The following is a 20,634-nucleotide window of genomic DNA, read 5'->3' as shown; positions in this document are numbered from 1 at the left end:
TCCTCCCCAGAAAATGCATGACCTGACAAAGCTGCTAGATTTTGAGGCAGATTCGGGGGGAGAAAAAAAGCCCCTACCTCCAAAGGCAGCTAGCAGAGGTACAGAGCCGCAGATAGCTGAAGCTCTGCATCTGGGGAGGGGAGGAACAAGCAAAATGAGAATAAGATCAGTGGGAGAAAATCTCTTTGAAGGAGCTATGGAAAAGCTGTTGTAAATGATCTTGTTTTTCACTGACTGGCTAAAACCAAACACAAGTCCTGAGGAAAGTTGCTATCAGAAATGCCAGCCTCAATGCGCGCTAACGAGGCTGGTGCGGTTCTGATCCGGGGCCAGTGTCAAATGAAGGAGAGACACCTGTTAAAGCCAGCTGAGGAGAGAATAGAAACCTCCCAATGTGCCATAGCTAAAAATGTAAAGTGCTTGTTCAAATCTCCCGTTGCAAAAGCGAAAAACGTTGTTCAAACCTCCCGGGCAAGAATTTGTAAGCAAGTCTGGTAAAAGAGAACCAGTTGACTCTCAAACCTGATAAGAAATATGGGAAATGATATAAGGGACTGGTATAAGGGACTGATATGGGACTGATATTATTATGGACTGATATAAGGGAAATGCATTCTGGGAAAGGTAGTTTTTCTGCTAAAGATGGCGACATTGTCCTGAAACACTTTTGTCAGCTCGAAAATACGTTCATGGTAAACTTAAAATACAGTTTTTAAAAAAGTAAGGAGGAAAATCGTCTAAGTGTCAGTTCCAATGAAAAATTGAAAGGATATGGAACTAGGCGCTTCGCGGTTTGGGGCTCCGTTGGTAAAATGCCTTATTTACCCTAATAGCTGTGCAAAGTTTTTACGGCAGTTGGATGACAAAAAGCTACCTATAAGAGCAAACAAGTCACTTTAAAATCCTTAAAAGACCACCTAATAGCTGTGCAGTTTTTGGTGAAGAGCTTTACAGCAGCTAAATATGGTAATTTCACCCTCAGTGTGAAGTGAAGTTTTTCAGGAGAGCAAACCAAAAGTACTGCTGTGATAGAAACGTTTGTCTGAATTGAGGCATTTAGGGGAACTATTATGAATTTGGGTGAAGGGACAGCCTCTAGTTAAAAAACCGTTTACCGCTGACAGTGCATCTCTGCCTGTCTGGAACTGCTGAGAGAACTCGCAACTTTGGGGTGTGGCTTTGTCCTGAGAATGTTACAATCCCCTAGCAACAAGTATCACAACTCTATAATGACAACACTCACTAAATCCCAGTGCTTTATAACAAAGCTAACTATAAACTGTAAACTTTAGAAATGATGAACGCACTTCCTGTCTAGTTAAGAGAATCTTTCTTATAGAGATGGTGATAATAATTAAGAGTAAGAAGTAGAGAGACGAATATAAGATATGTGAGTTTGTAAAATTCTGTCTTGTTATATCTGTGTTAAGAAATCTTTAGGTGTTTGCTAAGTTAGATATATGCTAATGGTAGCCTATATAAGTTTGTAAAATAGATCTATAGAGTTCCTTTAAGAATATAAGCTTGTAAGAAGTATCTAAGGTAGTCTTAAGATGCTAGTTGTAAATGTAAGTTTAAATAAGAAATAAGATGGAATGAATATAAGTATATAAGAATTAATAAGAAATATATTTGCTAAAGTAGTTCTATAGTTTCCTTAAAGTATAAATAAGTAGATGTTAATATGTTGTATGTGAGTTTGTAAAAACGTGTAAATGTTGAATATGAGTCTAAATGCTTTGCAAGGCAAAAAATGTTATATGTGAGTTTGCGAAAAAGTGTATGTAAATGTTAAGTGTGAGTCTATTAATGTAAATGGTGAAAACACCTGAGACATAGGAGATAGTGTCCTAGTAGACTGCGAAGTAGGCAGTCTAAATGATTTCAAAAGCTCCAGAAGCCGCTAAGAAGCTAAGAATGGCGGACGCCAGAACCAGCACAAGGCATCCGCAGCTGAGATCCGTGGAATATCAACGCAACACAGAAAAACCTGAGCTAACAGCAAAAACGGTGCGGTTTAAAAATCTTACTAGAACTAAAAAGGTCTGTCTGTGAGAACAAAAGTTGCAGAGACGCTTGTTTGAACAAAAATTATTAACTGCAAAAAGTTTTGGTTGAAAAACGTCTCTTCATATTTGGAAGTAAAAGCCTGATACCAGAATTTATTTGTTTGAACTTTTTGAACTTAAAATGAGATAAAATTACAAAAACATTTTGGTTATGGATTTCTTCAAATTTGGAAGGCTAGTACCAATATTTATCATTTGAATTTTGGTACTTAAATGAAATCAACAATAGAGATTTCATTGCAATGGGACAATTTTGAGCTTACTTATAGTAATGACCTAGGAACGGTTTTCTGGAATTGGGTTAAAAATGGAACTGTTTAAATGAAGAAATGTATTTCTACTTAGAATCAAGATGCAATTTTGTGTATGCATATATGCTTTATTAATTGGAGATTTATGAATTGTTTTGTGGGACTGTTTATTTAAAAATGGGATTACTTATGGAACTGGTTTTGTGTTACAAATGGAACTGTTTAAACAGAAAAGTTTGGGTTTTCTAACTAGGCTTGAGATTTTGCTTAAAAATTATAAAGAAAAGGAGGAGCTATGAGATTGAATTATGTTCTCAGAAACCTACTGATATTAATGCACCCTGGCTTTGTGGAATTGAGGAAATGTTTAAGTTTGAGAATACATCGAAGTTTTTCCTATGTTCTGTTAACAAGAAAATTCAAATGACTGAGTTAAAGTTGTAAGACGGAGAAAATTGTTAACTATATTTAGCACCATATATGCTAATTCTAATGGTTCTGTTAAGAGTTTGCTTTGAGTTGTAAGATTGAGAGAATTGTGACTATGTATAGCAATATTTATGTTAACCTGTTAATGGTAATGATGAAGCTAAGGGATTCTTTAAGTTTGTAGTCCCCTTAAGAGTTTTGGTTTAGAAAGGGCTTGAGGCAGCTAAGACTGCTGTGGTCACCTTGGACCTAATTCAAAAGAGAAATGCCATCTATATCATCCTCTACTCCCATACTGGGAGGTGTAACAGCTATGGAGATTGCTGTAAGCCATTAATAGTTATTTTTTTATATATTAAGAAGGGGGGACCTGTGGGAGCCCGTTCTGGGGTTCCTCGTGGCTTTACCCAGCAGGTCCAAATAGAGGATGATCAGGACCACGGGCCTGAGTGCAGGTGTCTGAGATGGTCTGCACTTGGCTGTGCTGGGGGAGGAGGTCTTTTGCTCCACCCCTTGGCGTCTCTATAAAAACCCTGGACCAGAGACAGTCCGGGCCCGTTGGAATAGGTTCCAGGCCCTCTCGAGGCTATCCTTTATTTTCTATCTGTTTATCTCCGCAACATTCTCCGCTATAAATCCTTCTATCTAATATTTCCTGCTGCTCGCACTCAAGAAAACTCTGGGAAGCTGTGGGGGTGGTGGGTAAACGCCCCACAAAAAAGTACTTAAAGCCAGACCCAGAGTTATTATCTGTTGAATTTTAACAAAATTGCCATTTTATTAAATTTGGTTGACTTAAGAATAAAAAGTGAAATGATATATATTCTTAAGTCTACTTGCAAACTAATGTCAAAACACTTTTAATTTGGAAAATTAAATGTGTTTTAGGTCTTCGAAATGCTTCTTGCTGGAGATCCAGCAGTACGCTGGGGTGACAAGTCCTATAATTTGATTTCCTTTGCTAATGGAGTATTTGGCTGTTGTTGTGATGTAAGTACGATGTTACCAGGGTGCTAGCCCTCCCACTTTAATTTCTTAAGTTAATTTGAGGGTAGTAAACTACACATACTTGTGGTGTAGTGTAAGTAAACACTTTCTTTAGTTTTATGCCATAATAAAAGGTTTAGGTCAGAATTGTCAGTGAAAGCAGAACATAGATCAAGTTCTTTTTTTCTGCTGTAGGCTAACAGTTTGGAGCATGCAAAAAGGGTTTTGAATATAATTTTTTTTTGCAGTGTAATATCTTAAAACCTGTTGTTATCAAATAGCTCTCCCCAGGGAAGAGCACACCAGTTGATTGTCTAGTACCAAATGGTCATCCCTGAAAATATACAAGTAGCATTACACAGGCAGAACAGGTTATATTTAGAAATACACACACACACACACACACACACACACACACACACACACACACACGGACATATGCATATAACAACCATCATGAAAAAAGAGGCTATGAATTTCAAAGAGAGTGGGGAGGGGGATATGGGAGGGTTTTGAAGGGGGAATTGGTGTATTTTATAATATTATAATCTCAAAAGGAAAAGAAATAAATATTTTTAGAAAGTAGTGAAAAAAGTTGAAAACATTTTCTTGTTAAAATTCACACCCTAGGGGCTGGAGAGATGGCTCAGAGGTTAAGAGCACTGGCTGTTCTTTCAGAGGTCCTGAGTTCAATTCCCAGCAACCACATGGTGGCTCACAGCCATCTGTAACTAGATCTGGCCTGCCCTCTTCTGGCCTGCAGTCATACATGCTGTATACATAATAAATAAATAAATCTTTAAAAAAAAAATTCACACCCTAATTTGAAAGATACCGTCTGATATTATATAGATGCTCTATGGTTAGGGAAAGGACTACGTAACTATTTCCTAAAATGATAGGCTCTTTGGGACACTAGACTCTGAACAGTAAAATGTCTAGAAATGGCTACCATTTTACCATTCTAAAAAACAACTGCTTTCCTTGTTTCTCCTTCATCTTTTCCCATGGATTTGACCAGCTCTGTCTTCCTTTGGGGAAATCTGTAAACCAAGGAAACGAAACCGAACAAAGACCCCGAGCGAGCCTCAGGCCTGCAGTGGGCTTTGTCTCGGGTGTGGAGGTTGAACAGAGGGTTTTGTGTGCATGTCAGGCAAGCAATCTACGCTGAGCTACAGCCCTAATCTTGTCAATGGTTTTATTAATCATTCACTTTCCTTTGATACAATTTAATCTGGAATTAGTTTAAAAAGATGTTGGCATAGTTATATTCTTAAATATGGACAATGCAGACAGAGTGTCCAGATGCTGTCATTATAAAGGAATTTCCCGTTTCTGCGGTCGGAGCTGCTTTCAGACTGCCCAGGTGGTTATTGTGTTTGCAGCTGTAGGGTCGCTGCAGCTCCCTTAGCTGATTGACACCTGTGGAAATAGACAGCTTGTTCTAATAGCTCCAGAAAAGGTCCTGGAATCCTTCTCATTGGTTATTATTGGCTTGTGTGAAGCACATGTCCTTGGGAATCAAGTGTGCCCTCATTAGCCTGGCTTAGGCCACATGGGTAGACTCAGTCTCCTTCAACTTAACACCCAGGGATATGGTGGTTGCCTAGAGAACAGTGAAGTAGCTGTTATTCCAGAAGTAGGTAGATTGTTGATAAGTAGGTGATAAAAGTACTGCAGCCCATCTTTCCCACATTGCTTAACATGGCAAGTTCTTTCTGCACTGCCTAGGCATTCCTGTAGATCTATAATGGTGGCACTGCTTTCTAGCACTTACTTAGTGGTCCTCTCTTAGCTAGAGATGCTCATGGCCATCCCAATTGCCTTAATCTGGTGTCCTCACCTGACTACTACACTGTTGTTTATAATTTCAGAATACTTTCACATGACTCAGGGTGCACCTGCTCGGACTCCCAGTAACCTCTGGATTGTTTATTGTTACATAGCCCAAACTCTAAGAGCCTACTGTATGCTTTCAGTTTTGAACGCTTGTTCATTTTTTCCTTGTCTTGAAAAATAAGTAGTTCTTATTGTGTAGGAAAGAATTGTATCATTTCATCATTAGGAAGTCAGGTACTGGAAGGTGGGCATATCTTATCCATTAAAAGTGAAGAAAGTAAAAAATATTGGGTCAAATTTTAATTGGACACAAACTACCCAAAATCTTTTATTTTCATTTTAGCATGCTCCTTACGATGCAATGGTTATGGTGAATATTGCCCATTATGTTGATGAGAGAGTCTTAGAGACGGAAGGAAGATGGAAGGTATGTCAGAACAAGCCCATCAGCTTTCCTGCTCACGTTTTCACGGGTATTTTAAAGTTCTCTATTTTCAGGGTTCAGAAAAAGTCCGGGAAATACCACTTCCTGAGGAGCTGGCTTTCACTGTGGATGAGAAAATACTAAGTGACATCTACCAAGCCAAAGCCCAGCACCTCAAAGGGGTAGGTTTTTAGTTTTTCTTTTAGATTAGTAATGTTTCCTCTTTAGCTGCCATATCTGGAAATGTGGCTATTACCCAAGCATGGCTTCATAAAATATTTTAAAATTATAGCCTTAATGCCTTTAATTCTTCATGTCTGATGATTAATGCAGGTAATGATTTGATCCCCTTTGAGCCTCTCCTTTCCAGTGATGTTTCTCTGCTCCCATTTAACTTTGTTAGGCGTCGGATCTCCAGATCACAGCACGTGCTTTTACAGCTTTTGGCAAAAAGCTCACCAAGAAGGAGGCCCTACATCCTGACACCTTTATTCAGCTCGCACTTCAGCTCGCCTACTACAGACTTCACGGACGGTAACCGTTTGTTCTCCTTTTTCATGGCTTGACTTCCCAGGGTGTGGCCTTTACAGGGCCATTACTACCCAACTCCATGGTGGATTCCCTCACCTTTCTTTCTTTGGGGTCCATCAGTTTCTTAGAGTCTGGTCTGTGACAGTGTGTAGGTTTTCCCATTGGCTCTTTGTCATGGTGCCTTGGTACATTTGAAGGATCACGCTTTACCATGTGAAATTGTGTGCACATTAATGGCTTGCAAATGTTAGCTCCCGTTCTGTGGCATGTCATTTGCTCTCTTTACAGTATCCTTTGACCCACACAGTTACATTTTGATGAGATCCAATGTATTTTCTTTTCCTTTTGTTGCTTATCAATGAAACCAACCAAATCCAAAGCAGTGAAGATTTTCCCGTATTTTTCTAAGATTTTTATAATTCTTAGTTCTTACTGTAGATCTGTGATCATTTTAAGATCATTTTTAAATATCATGTAAGGAAAGAGTCTACGTTAGGATTCTTTGTAGAATCAACCTATTTTGTGTATGTCCGTGTGGTTGGGGCTTATTTAAGGGATGAAGCTTGTTAGGGAAATTGGCTTATGTGGTTACAGAGGCAGTGAAGTCCCATGTTGTACTCTGCAAACTGGAGAAACAGCAGGTTGGTGCTGTGATCCAGTTGAGTACAGATTCTTGAGAAGGATCAAAAGACATGGGGTCTGGGTCCCAGTCCAGTTCTGAAGGCCCAAGGACCAGAAGCTCCAGTTTCCGAGGGTAGGAAAAGATACATGCTCCAACTCATCTGGTGACTGGTTTTCCTGTCCTCTGACTCTGTTTTTTCTCTTCAGTCTCTCACTAGGTTAGATGATGTCCACCCACATGGTGAGGGCAAACTTGATTACCATGTAATCCACTGTTACAAATGCTTATGTCAGCTGGAAACACCCTCATTCTCGGGCATGTGTTCTTCCAAGGAAGATAATATATGACATTAACTCACGGGTCCAATTTCATGCCTTTCCCGGTGGCTGTCGAGCTTCCCAGCACTATGGAAGACCCCGCTTTCTAAATCTGAAGTCAGCTGATCTCTGCAACAAGTGGTATTTTCCTTTCCACCTTGGGTGCTTTCCTTTCCTTCTCATGGTGCTGTGGTGTGGATGGAGGTGGAGAAGTAGACATTCTCTCTTCTTTGTGTTAGCTGGGGTTTTATAGATGCCCTTATGATGCTGAGGAACTGGCCGACTGTTCCTGGTTTGTTGTGTTTTAATTGTGAGTGAGTGAAGACTTTTGTCAAGTGCTTTTCCGTACTGACTGAGATGAGTGCGTGGGCCTGTTCGTGGTCTTGGCTGCCCTGTCCTGACTCTCTGTAGCCCTGAATGCTGGGCTTGTTTTACCTGCCAGTGACAGTGTTGAAAGCTGTCTAGTTTCTGTTCACTCTCAATCTTCCTGTTGATGAACCTTCAGAAATAGCGAATTCCTTGGGCAGAGGAAAGCAGCATTGAACAGCTTGTTTAACAAACTTTTATTTATTTATTTATTTTTTTGGTTTTTCAAGACAGGGTTTCTCTGTGTAGTTTTGGTGCCTGTTCTGGATCTCGTTCTGTAGACCAGGCTGGCCTCGAACTCACAGAGATTCCCCTGCCTCTACCTCCCGAGTGCTGGGATTAAAGGTGTGCGCCACCTTTGCCTGGCCTAACAAACTATTTTTATCTTCTCTCCACATCTTGAGGCCTGTAAGTCCTGGTTTTTTTGTTTGTTTATTTGTTTTTTGACAGCTTGGCAAAGCCTTGAGCAGCCTGTTTGAAAAAAATAAAAATCCAGGTTTTCTTAATATCCGGCTTATGTAAGACTGCCTTCCTGCATACCACCTCCTTACAGCAGCATTGGAAATGCCGGCCGGAATGTTTGTGTGAGCTTCACATGTTGCACTTGGTTGATATGTCTGTAAATCTTTAAGCATAAGAATTCCTAGAATTCCTTTCGCTGTCTTCCTCCTATTGCATTTTATTTACGAAGAAACTGGGTCATTCTGTGTAGTGTGCCTAGTTTTTTGAATCCCCAGTGTTCTCAAGCGTGGTGCTTTCTCCTGCATTTTCTGTAAATGAGTAGGGAAAACCAGAACATGGATGAGAATCGTTTCTTTTGTTGTTACTGTTTTTATGACAGTCAATTAATTTGTTAATGCTGTTGACCTATTTCAGTCACTTGTCACCCAACCCCCCCCCCCCATTCATTCCTTCCTGAATCTGTTTTTACTGACTTTCTGAATGGGATCTCACTGTGTTACATGTGTCTAGTGTTGCTTTCACCTCCAGAGTATTAGGACTTCAGGCATGCCATGCCTAGCTTCCTGAATATTTTTATATTCCTTTGATAATTTTTACCAAGATCCCTCAATTACAGGTTACACATTGATGACACTGTAACTGCCTCTTTTTTTTTTTTTCATCCTCCTCTCTCCTTTTTTTTCTTTTTGACAAAGTCTTGCTTTGTTATCCAGGCTGATTGTAGACAAATTTCTAAACAGTCTTATTAAATAAGGAACACTGAGCCAAATATAGGGGTGAAAGCCATAGAGATCAGAGAAATAGGAATAGCCACCAGCTAACCTTAGCTCACCACGCTGCTGTAGCTTCCCAAGAGAGAGCTACTTCCTATCTACCCAGGCTTTTCTTGCCTTGCTGTTTTGCCCTCTCATTGGCTCTTAGCCCAGCTACCTCACTTCCTTGTCACTGCCTGTCTGTACAGACCTCCAGGTCTCTATGGTTGGTACTGGGATTAAAGGTGTGTGTCACCACGCTTGGTTGTTCCCTAGTGTGGCCTTGAACACACAGAGACTCTGCTTGTCATGTGATTGGATTAAGGGTGTTTGCTACCACTGCCTGACTTTTGTTATGGTTATCTATGTCCTCTGATCTTCAGGCAAACTTTATTTATTAACATAAAAATAAAATATCACCACAGCTGATCTCAAGCTCTTAGATTAAAGTGATCCTTCAGCCTCAAGTCTTCTTAGTAGCTGAGATTATAGGCGTAAGTTGGAGCATCCAACGACTTTGTGTTTTGGGGTTTGTTTGGTTGGTTGGTTTGGTTTTTTTGTTTTGTTTTGTTTTTTTCGAAACAAGTTTCTCTGTAGTTTGGCGCCTGTCCTGGAACTCATTCTGTAACCCAGGCTGGCCTGGAACTCAACAGGGATTGGCCTGCCTCTGCCTCCTGCATGCTGGGATTAAAAGCGTGTGCCACCACCACCTGGCTTACTTTTTTTTAAAAATAAAACACGTTTTATTGATTATTTGACAATTTTGCATTTGTAAACAGTGTATCTTGATCGTATTCACTCGTACTCCTCTCCGCTCTTTTTTTAAAGAGATTTATCTTTGTGCCATTGAGTCCCAGACATCCCACTCTCACCAAACTTGATCCTCACTGACTATCACTAACTTCCAGCAAAATAAGAGCACTTTGTATCTAAAACTATGTCATTCATCAGTTGGAGAAACAGCTGTTTTTCTGGGGAACTACTCAGTGTTCATCGTTCAACAGCTAAGAACTCTGTATGTATTCTGTGTAATAAATTACCAAAACCATAATGACTTAGGACACAAGCATTCATTGTATCATTGTCCCCATAGGTGAGTAAAACACAACACAGTTTAGCTGGTGTATGTCTCATGAGCTTGTGGTTGGAGTATTATCCAGGGCTACGTGTTCATCAGTCAGCTCTCCATCTGTCGGATCTACATCCATGACCATTTACAAAATTACTAGCAAAACTCAGCTACTCCCTAAGTGCTGTCTCGAGAAATGTTTTCAGTTTTTAACTGCCTAACCCACTCTGTAGGGCAGTTCCCACCATGGTAATTGGCCTTTGCAGAACAAGGAAGTAGAAAGGAGACCTTCTTTGTGACCTAACGGCCCTTTGCTTTTCCTATAGTCCCTGAGATAAGTGGAAGTCACTAACTCCAACACATGTTTAGAATGTACCAAAGCATGAATAGCCAGAGGCACAGGCCACAGGGAGCTTCTCCGAGAATGCCTGTCAGACTAGGAAGCATGCCTGATATCATCTGAAAGCAGCCGAGCCTTTGAAAATAGCCTGTGTTATCAGACTGTTTTCTTGCTCTTTGGTTTTGAAAACAGCCTCTGTGGAAACTCTCAGTTCCAGACCGACATGTAGGCTTAGTCTGATCAGAAAGTCACATTAGTGTGTGACGACTATATTTGTAATAACATCAGAACATTTTTTTCTGGTACTCTATATTTTAGCCCTGGTTGCTGCTATGAAACAGCTATGACAAGATACTTTTACCATGGCCGAACAGAGACCGTACGCTCGTGTACAGTGGAGGCCGTCAGGTGGTGCCAGTCCATGCAGGATCCCTCTACCAGTGTGAGTATTGGAAAGAAAAACCGCAACAGGATTGCTCTTTCAATGACTTCTTTGCTTCTATTCCCCTGGGTCATTAAAACACTTTAAGACATTATCCCTAAAGTGTGCAAAAAGTGTTAATTTGCCACTGAAGTATGCCAGGAACACTAGGCAGCAGATTTGAAAAGAAGCTCATTTGTATCATTTTCTAAGCTATACGTTTTTCGGCACTGTTAATCTGACAGTGTCAGTACAATGCAGAGCTCTCCAAAGACCTTCAGAAGGAGGCTTTTTGTCATGTGGTTGAATGTCTAGTTTTTGTTTGAAGTCACTAGGACCAGAACTGGTTGTATGTATTTTATTTTGAATCTTTTTTAAGTATTTAGACAGCAGTATGTTTCTTTCCCTGTTAATCTGAAATTTTGCCTGTTTTAATTTGAAGAGACATAATTATGTTAGTTTTCATAGAAATTATATTTTTAGTTTTAAAATTCCACTTTTTGTTCATTTATTAATATTACAAGTGTCTCAAAGCAATTTTCAGTACTTCTCTTTCCAAATTCAGGAAAGGAGAAAATAAAAAAATCAAGGTTTTATGGGGGAAAGAAAGGCAGTAGAATTAAGGAAAGATGGGAGCATGCATCGCAGTTCTGCCTCCGAATCTTTTCCCTTGACCCAGATTCTAACACTGGTGATATTAGTCTTCTTTTGCTGCTGTTTATTTGAGTTACACAGTTTGTTATTGATTTGATTTATTGATTTGTATTGAAAATTACTGTTCTTATTCTTGACACAGCTTCTTGAACGGCAGCAAAAGATGTTACAAGCTTTTGCAAAGCATAATAAGATGATGAAAGATTGTTCAAATGGAAAAGGTACGTAAGCTTGAATTATTCTGTTTGAAAATTCTTTTATTGGAAGCTTTTTTTCTGACTTCAGGTTTGGGATTTTATTGCAGGATTTGACCGTCACCTTCTAGGTCTTTTGCTTGTAGCAAAAGAGGAAGGCCTCCCTGTTCCAGAGCTATTTGAGGATCCTCTTTTCTCCAGAAGGTAACTTGGGGCGGTGGGCCATCGTGTGCACATCCTGGTTCTCCCTGGGTATGAGAAGGAGTGCAGCACCTCCAGCTAACTGACATCTTTTCCTTGTGCCACACAGTGGAGGAGGCGGGAACTTTGTTCTCTCCACCAGTCTGGTTGGTTACTTACGAATCCAGGGAGTCGTGGTTCCCATGGTACACGATGGGTACGGGTTTTTCTACCACATCCGAGACGACAGGTAAGCCCGCTCCCCTGTGTTCTTAGGGTGGAGTAGGAACTGTAATGCGTTCGGGATTGTACTATGTGTACACTGTGATTTTACTTGGGTCATCGGTCATTGGCTGCAGGAGTAGCCACTTTGCCACCTAGGTATTTAACATATATTGATATTTCTTTACTCTGCTTTTGAGATCCTTGTAAAATCACTCTTTGGGGGCTTTGTGCAGAAGCATATTTTCAGGATGTTTCAGGAACTATTATCTGTGAAACCTGTGTATTTTTTTTTTGTTTTGTTTTGTTTTGTTTTGTTTTTTTTCGAGACAGGGTTTCTCTGTGTAGCTTTGCGCCTTTCCTGGAGCTCACTTGGTAGCCCAGGCTGGCCTCGAACTCACAGAGATCCGCCTGGCTCTGCCTCCCGAGTGCTGGGATTAAAGGCGTGCGCCACCACGCCCGGCAAAACCTGTGTATTTTAAAAACATATTTGACATATAAAAGGTATTTTTTGGCCAATCAAAATTTGTAGATATGTGTGGCCTTGCGTATGTGTGGGTCTACCTCTGCAGACTGAGATCAGGCATGGGGCGCTTCAGATGGGATGTAGCAAACTCAGTAACAGTACACAGGGCTTCAGTACTTCAGTTCCCAGTGCTTCATTTTCATACATTCCCTGCAGAGAAGCTTATTCTCTGCTTTCCTTTTGCACGATTTGTGCGTACTTACACAGGTGTTACCCATCGCTGTCGGCCTCTGAGACCCGGACTGTATATCACTGTGGGATTGTTTGTGCACATTAACGGACAGATTAAAATTTTAAATTACAAGTTATACACAGATCTTGATTTTTTTTCATAAAAGAGTTTGATGACCAAAGTAATAATTTAATGTGAATAAGCATTTTAGCATATTCCCTGACAAATAATAGGTTTTGCGTTATACCCCGTGGCGTGAGTTCAGGCTGCAGATAGCTCAGCTCATTTTTTTTTAGAAAACTACTTTCATTGGTCCTGAGAAAAACATTCACTCATTTAGGAAATATTTAGTAGAAGTTAACAGTATGCCTTATGTGTGGGTACTAAGGACAAAAAACAAGATTCTCTTTCTTAAAAACTTTATTTTCTACTTGGAGATAGATTGATTAATTAGTGATGAATACTGTGAAGAAAGTAACCTGTTACCACATCAGATTGGTTAAGTGGTAGAGAGGAGGACCTTGTCCAGTGTGGCCAGGACCTTGTCCAGTGTGGCAGAACCTTGTCCAGGGTGGTCAGGACCTTGTCCAGTGTGGTCAGGATCTTGTCCAGTGTGGTCAGGACCTTGTACAGTGTGGTCAGAACCTTGTCCAGTGTGGCAGGACCTTGTCCAGTGTGGCAGGACCTTGTCCAGTGTGGCAGGACCTTGTCCAGTGTGATCAGGACCTTGTCCAGTGTGATCAGGACCTTGTACAGTGTGATCAGGACCTTGTACAATGTAGTTAGGTCCCTCCCTGAAGAGCAGTAACAGAACTGAGATATTAAAGATGAGGAGGAATCAAGAAGATACAGCTTTCTAGAATCTGGAGATGCTACCTAAGTCAAGCCACCATCCTGTTTCACTTACACATCCTTCCCTATGAACGGTTCTCTACACTGAAGCCCTGGTGGGCCTTCTAACAATATCAGGGGCTAGCAAGATGGCTCAGTGGTTACAGGTTCATGCTTCTAAGCCTGATGACTCTGCAGCCCACATGATGGAAAAACTCAGGTCATGTCATTCTTCACAACCTTGTAGGGGCTTCCCATTTCACTCACAGTAAAATCCACAGTCCTGCTCTGAGACCATATGTGATCCCGCTCTTGGTTATCTTTGTGACTGTCTTCCATGGTGTACATTCTAGTTTATTCTGCTCCAGCCACACTAAGCATATTCCTTGAATGGTCCATAAGCTCCAGCCTCAAGGCAAGTGCACTTCCTTCTTCTGCCAAGTTTCCTCTTTCTTGAGATACATGGAGGGGTAACTCCCCTTTAATTCGCATAAATATTTTTGCTCAAGGGCCGCTCCTGAGAGGCCTTCCATGACCATGTAAAATGGCACTACTCTCTCGGGTGAAATACTTCATTAAATTTGAAGATTGTATGTATGATTTAAAGTGGTTTGACATATCATTTTTCTTTAAATGTGTTACATTTCCATTGTAAAAAAAGATATAAAATATGAAAAACAAAGTTACTGAACATTTCTATTTCATTGCACATGACAGTAGATAAAACTTCTGTTTGGCAATATGTTTATCATTTTTCGTAATTTAAATCATAATTATTTTACATCCTTTTTTATTTCATTTTCACTAATTTCAAGCAGTTCCCACTGCCATTAACTGTGTTTTGAGATATTTTAAATTTGAATAATTTAACCTTCCATGTGAAGGACTTACTCATATAGTAAGGAATAATTTTCAGTCTTCCATGAGATAAATTTCCACAATTTGTTAATTATTTTTCTATCTTGTTTTCCCAATTAGCATATATGCTATAAGTATAATATACCCTTTCTTATTTTATCATATAATTTCCAACTAGACATTTTATGAAGTATTTTACTAGTTTGGTAGACAAAAGTAATTTGCTTCAAAATTTTACTTATGTAGAGAAACATTTTTTCATTGTTTATTGTCGTTTATGCTTCTTTGTGAGTTGTTCAAGTATAAAAGGCTATTTCTGTAATTTAGAAACATAAATTTTTAAAAAAAATAAATTCTTAACTACAAATAGTTAATCTTAGAAACTTTTTTTTCTTTCTTTTTTTAAATATAATTATTGATTCTTTGGGAATTTCACATCTTGTACCCCAATTCTGCTCATCTCCAAGTCCCCCCATATCTGCCTCTCACCCTTGCAGTGTTGCCCCAAAAAGAAATTTTTTAAAAAAGGGGAAAAAAATCAAACTAAACTGAACAAAACCTCCTCGTTCCTCCACCTCTCCTGCCTCTGCAGTGCCTCCTCACGGGCGCTGTGGTGTCTCACACGGGACCCGTTTGTCCAGTCAGCTTTATTTGCAGATGTTCACTGCAGTGGGTCACTGGTCTGCTTCAGGGCCTCTGGCTTCTGGCACACCATCACTGGACCCTCACCAGAACTCAGATATCCCGCAGCCGCCCTGAGTCATGGAGGTCCTGTGGGTATTGTTCCACAGGACCTGTCCCTTCATGCGTTCCAGCAGGACACAGATGAGGTAGATGTTAGGGTGGGTCAACCCAAGGTTCTGGATGTAGGCCTGGGTGGTAACTGAGCTGCTCAGTCCAAGCCACTGCGGCCACCCTCCTCAGGTAAAGAGAGGAGCTAGCTCTCCTAGGCCCATGCCATCAGGGCCAGTTCTCCCATGTATGAGGGGTGAGGCCATCTATCCCAGGTGTGGGGACCAGCTCTTCTGTGAGGGTTAGGGCCAGCTATCTTGCTGCAGTGTCCAGCAAGGGGCAGGGCCAGCTCTCTCAGGGCTAGTGAAGGGCGGGGTCAGCTCAGCATGGCACTCATATTTTATCATGCATAGTTCCACGCACGGGCATTGGACTTCAGCACAGACCCCAGCTGGTCCTCAGCAGCAGCTAGGCCTGGATGTCACCGTTGCCCCAGTGGCAGCACAGGCCACTCAGATCAGTGTGTCCCCAGTGGCAGTGTGGCCCTCAGACACCAACATGGCTGCAGGTGGCAGCCCATATCTCAGGCATTTGCAAAGCCTTCGATGGCAATAGGAGCCATGGACATCATCCCAGACTCTGGATGCAGGAGGGCCACGGATCCAGACATGGCCCTCATCTGTAGCTCTGGCCCAGATGTCACCATGGCAGTGGGTAGCTGCACAGACCACTCAGATCTGTATGGTCAAAGCTGTAGTTTGGCCCTCAGGTGCCAGTGCAGTCTCAGATGGCACAGGACCCTGGGTAGCAACAGGAACCTCGGATTGTAGATGTAACCAACTGTCTTATTAAATAAGAAACACAGAGCCAATGTAAAGAAGAAAGCCAAGAGGTCAGAGCTCAGAGCTAAAACCTTACCCTTCCTCCTGTGGTGGTCCTACCTCTCTGAAAGAGACCTAATCCTGTGTGTCTGTCTTTACATAGTCTTTCTGTTCTGCCTTCTCATTGGTTGTAAACCCAAACAAGTGACTGCCTCATCATTTCCTGTAAGTACAGCCCTCCAGGTCTTAAAGGCATATGTCTCCAATGCTGGCTGTATCCCTGAACACATAGAGATCTACCTAGCTCTTCTACCAAGTGCTGGGATTATAAGCATACGCCACCACCGCCCTGCTTTCCTATGGCTTGCTAATAGTAGCTCTGACCCCCGGGCAACTTTCTTTACTAACATACAATTAAAATCACATTTCAGTACAAATAAAATACCACCAGGGTCAACTCAGACCCTGGCTGCTGTAGGACCATGGACCCAGACATGGTCCTTGGCAGCAGCTTGGACCCAGACAACATTGTGGCCCCGGGTGACAGCAGGCTACCCAGATTTGCATGGCCCCAGCTACAGCATGGCTCTCAGACTCCAGTAAGGGCACAGGTTAGGGCCCAGACCCTGGGCTTCTGTGTGGTCTTTGGTGGCAACATGGGCCACAGACCCCAGCTGCAATAGGACCAGGGATCCATTCATGGCCCTTGGCAGCAACCCTGGGCCCAGATGTCACCATGGCCATTGATGGCAGCCAGACCACCCATATCAGCCTACTCTATCATCAACTTCACCTCTTCCATTTGGCCTCTTTCCACAGCACATGAACATCTGCTTCTCCTTCTCTCCTATTTCTCCACCCCATATTTGCTCATCATAATGGCCTCCACCTGGTGGCACCAGGCAGACCCATGGATCCTTTGCATCAGCCAGGCCTTGAGGACCCAGGCTGGCCTGTGTGTGGTTAGCACCAGCCTGAGCCTAATGGTATCAGGCAGGCCATGGACCTTAGGAACATTTTGATATTACTAAATATTTGAGAATTTTGTTCACAATATAACTGGAAAATGACTCTTGAATTATTAGATTAAAATAAGGCACAACTTGAGGATTTCTGTATGTGTTTCAGTATTTACTAAAAGCATGCGAAGCCAGTTTCTGTCTAAGAGTGTAACTGAACAGTAGCGTAACATCCTAGCATACAAGAGGCCCCAGGTTCTCTAACATTGCCCCAAAGCTTCATCATTAGATACTAGAACAGAAGGATAGAACATGCTTTTATTTCATTTTGCTGAAGTTAAAGCCCACACTGAAGATGTGCTTTGCCATCATCTTTACCGTGCTTGTTTGGCTTTGGGCTTTACCCATAAACTTCCTAAAGACTTTGCAAGGCTGGTCCGCAGAAGGTAGGCACAAAGTGTTCTGCTGGAAGTCTTGCAGAAGCCAGGCTTCTCTCCTCTTTACTGGAGCTCCCGGGGGCCCCTTTTTCTCACCTTCCAGATCTAGAATTGTCCCATTAGGGGATCTAGCAGGAGATGGTGGAAGGCCAGACTTGCTTTCAGACACCTCTCTTGCTCTTGTAGAAATATCTTTTCTCCATTTCTTATCTGTCCCTATTTTTTCATCACCTCCTTAAAATGTTTGTCAAGTGCTATACAGGTCAGATTTTATTACAAAGAATGATGTAAGCTCATATTGTAGCCCATTCTAGTTGTAACTTTTAGGAGGAAGGGTCTTGTGGGATTTTGTTTCTTTGGTTGGTTGGTTGGTTGGTTGGTTGGTGTTTGGTGAGTGGATGGTGGTTAGTGGTTGGTGGGTGGGTGGGTGGTTGGTGGGTGGGTAAATTGGTGGTCAGTCAGTAAATGGTTTTTGGTTGATTTGTTAGTTGGTTAGTTGTTGGTTGTGTTGGTTGGTGATTGGTTAGTTGATGGATGGTGGCTAGTTAGTGGTTGGTTTTTGGTTGGTTGGTGGGTGGTTGGTTAGTGGTGGGTGGGTGGATGGGTGAGTGGTGGTTAGTTGGTTGGTTGGTGATTGGTGGCTGGTTAGTGGTTAGTGGTTGGTTGGTAGGTGGGTAATTCATTGGTTTGTAGTTGGTTGATGGTTGGTTGGTTGGTTGGTTGGTTGGTTAGTGGTTGTTTGGTGGTTTGGTGGGTGGCTAGGTGGTTGGGTGATAAGTGGGTAGTTGGTTTGTAGTTGGTTGGTTGGTGGTGGTCAGTTGGTTGTTGTTTAGTTGGCTGGTTGTGTTTAAACATAATCTCCTGCTCCAGAGGTTGCTTGTGGTCCATACCACTGTGTAAGTATGTCAACTCTGGCTCTGTCTTCAGTTGTGTCAGGTTACACGTACCTAACATCATCAAGAATTCATATTTTATATGTGATCAGCCAAATGGAACTTCCAGCATCACAACTTGGAACCTATGGCATAACCATTCATGTATTGTATTTCACAGGTTTGTGATGGCATGTTCGGCCTGGAGGTCATGTCCGGAGACTGATTCAGAAAAGCTAGTTCAGATGATTTTTCATGCTTTCCACGATATGATACAGCTGATGAACACCGCTCATCTTTAGAGACTCAGAGACAGACACAGATCAACTCGGTACAGAGAGCAGATGGAGGAATGACCTGGAAGGAATGTTCACTTAAAGGAGACTTGTTAAGTGTGGTGGTTAGTAGAGTCTTGCTCTCTAGATTTATTCTACCTTAGAAGGTGGAAACATCTTAAAACTTCTGGTGTTGCAGCAGCAATGTGAAGTCAGACATAGTAAATACAGAATGTCTGTGCAATGTCTAATAGAAGCCTCAACAATGCAATCTCACTATTGTAACAATGCAAATCCTACCCTAACTTTAAAATACCTTTCTTGGCACATGTATAGACTGCAAGTCCTCTGTGAACATAATTGTAGACTACTTTTCAAGCACTTTTAATATTTTCTAATTGCCAGAGGTTATATAAAGCACATGGTTAGATGCTAATTTCCTTGAAGTCAGTGCCTTTCACACCCAGTACAGGGATACAAGCCTTTTGGATTTCATGGGAAAACCACTACAGTTCAATAGTGATCTCAGAAAGCTCCTTTGAACAGACAAAAGAATCAAGTTGTATTAGAAGTATTTACATTAATACAGAAAAAAAATCCCAGCAAAACTCATATGGTACATTGTAATTCATTCTGTGAATACAAAATTAAGGCACTTCCATTTAAACCTAATTGTTAGAGGTAGTGACTTTGAAAGGGTTAAATGTTGAATATTATTCTCAGGACTTTACAGTTGTTTCCCATTGATATTCAATTGTGTGGTTTATATTTTCAAAGAATAAAGTATCCAGAATCATATAGCTTCTCCTCTTGCATTTGAAAAGAATGATTCCTGGTTTTGTTTTGTTTTGTTTTTTGCATTTTCTGATATCAGTTAAATATTGTATAATAAACCACTTAAAAACTTAGTGTCTGGGCTGGAGATGGCTCAGAGACTAAGACCACTGGCTGTTCTTGCAGAAGACCCAGGTTCAGTTCTGTGTGGATGGTAAATCTGGGAACACCTGTAAATGACAAGTGTGTGCAATTCATTTTTGAAGTTAATGTGAGAACTTTGCAATCAGTAAGAAAGAAATTGGAAAAGTCTGCCTTTGAAAAGGGACCTCACATCTTGTAGTGTGTACCCAGCAGACAGAAGCCATCTTTGGAAATGAACTGTTTTAGACTGGTCTAGAGATCAGAACCTCTCTGAAGCTACAGATATTACTGGCTTGGGTTAGCTACTTGTGACTCCAGCTTGGTCCAGCAGAATGTACAAATTGGGAGAATAGAACATTTGCCATCTGAGAGCAAGGACATGGTTGGCAGTGCGTAGAGCTGAAGACAGGTGTCCCTTCTCTGTGCCTGCCTGTTACAGGATGTAGATGCTCCCCGTGCTCCCAGTGCCTGCCCTTCCCACAGCTACCTGCTGAGAGGATTGAACAGCTCAGTAGCTCCAGCCGTTGTCCTGACAGGTGTGCATAGCTGTAGAAAGGATGTTCCCAAGCTGTTGTTTTGGGGTTTGTTGTTTTGTTTGTTTTTTAAAGGTTTATTTTGCTTTTTTAGTTGAGTTATGTTTTGAGACAAAGTTTCTCTATTTAGCCCTGGCTGTCCAGGAACTCACTTATGTAGATTAGGCTGACTTTGAACTCATGGAGATCCACTTATCCCTGAGCACTGAGCACCACAGCTTACTCTAATGCAGTTTTCCTCAGCTTTAGCCAATGCAGTTTTCCTCAGCTTTAGCCAGAGCCGTCTCCTGGAAGGGCAGGCACTACCACAAAAGGGGCAGAGATCACCACAATTCTTCCTGCGGCTGTCAACTTCCCCCTGTACCTTACTCAGGTTTCTAACTGACGGGGTAAGAGGAACGTGGTTTCCACTGCTTCTCTGCTCTCGGGTGTCTGAGGAGCCTTGACCAGTTTTGTAGCTCCAGCTGCCTCCTGTTTCTTGGCATGCACTGTAGCTGAGGGATTCAAAGGCGGAGGAAAGCGCCAGCTCCAACCATCACTCTGCCAACCCAAGCAGAGCTGAGTGGACCAG

General features: G+C 41.6%; 1 protein-coding gene across 3 annotated transcripts in view; it reads left to right on the top strand.

Annotated features, from left to right (window-relative positions):
* Positions 1-19,410, top strand: part of Crot (carnitine O-octanoyltransferase) — a 46,854-nt gene extending 27,444 nt beyond the window's left edge. For all 3 annotated transcript variants that reach the window (XM_042272713.2, XM_042272712.2, XM_076566307.1), the window contains exons 10-18: positions 3,638-3,739; positions 5,919-6,002; positions 6,074-6,181; positions 6,403-6,533; positions 10,777-10,900; positions 11,676-11,754; positions 11,838-11,931; positions 12,038-12,157; positions 18,519-19,410. In XM_042272713.2, coding sequence (XP_042128647.1) covers positions 3,638-3,739; positions 5,919-6,002; positions 6,074-6,181; positions 6,403-6,533; positions 10,777-10,900; positions 11,676-11,754; positions 11,838-11,931; positions 12,038-12,157; positions 18,519-18,639 — 963 coding nt within the window. In that variant the 3' untranslated portion in view covers positions 18,640-19,410. The remainder of the gene's footprint in view (positions 1-3,637; positions 3,740-5,918; positions 6,003-6,073; positions 6,182-6,402; positions 6,534-10,776; positions 10,901-11,675; positions 11,755-11,837; positions 11,932-12,037; positions 12,158-18,518) is intronic.
* Positions 19,411-20,634: the final 1,224 nt, after the last annotated feature.

Source organism: Peromyscus maniculatus, chromosome 3 (genome assembly GCF_049852395.1).
Source record: "Peromyscus maniculatus bairdii isolate BWxNUB_F1_BW_parent chromosome 3, HU_Pman_BW_mat_3.1, whole genome shotgun sequence".
NCBI classification, from domain to species: domain Eukaryota; kingdom Metazoa; phylum Chordata; class Mammalia; order Rodentia; family Cricetidae; genus Peromyscus; species Peromyscus maniculatus.
This window is presented reverse-complemented; position numbering and strand designations above follow the sequence as displayed.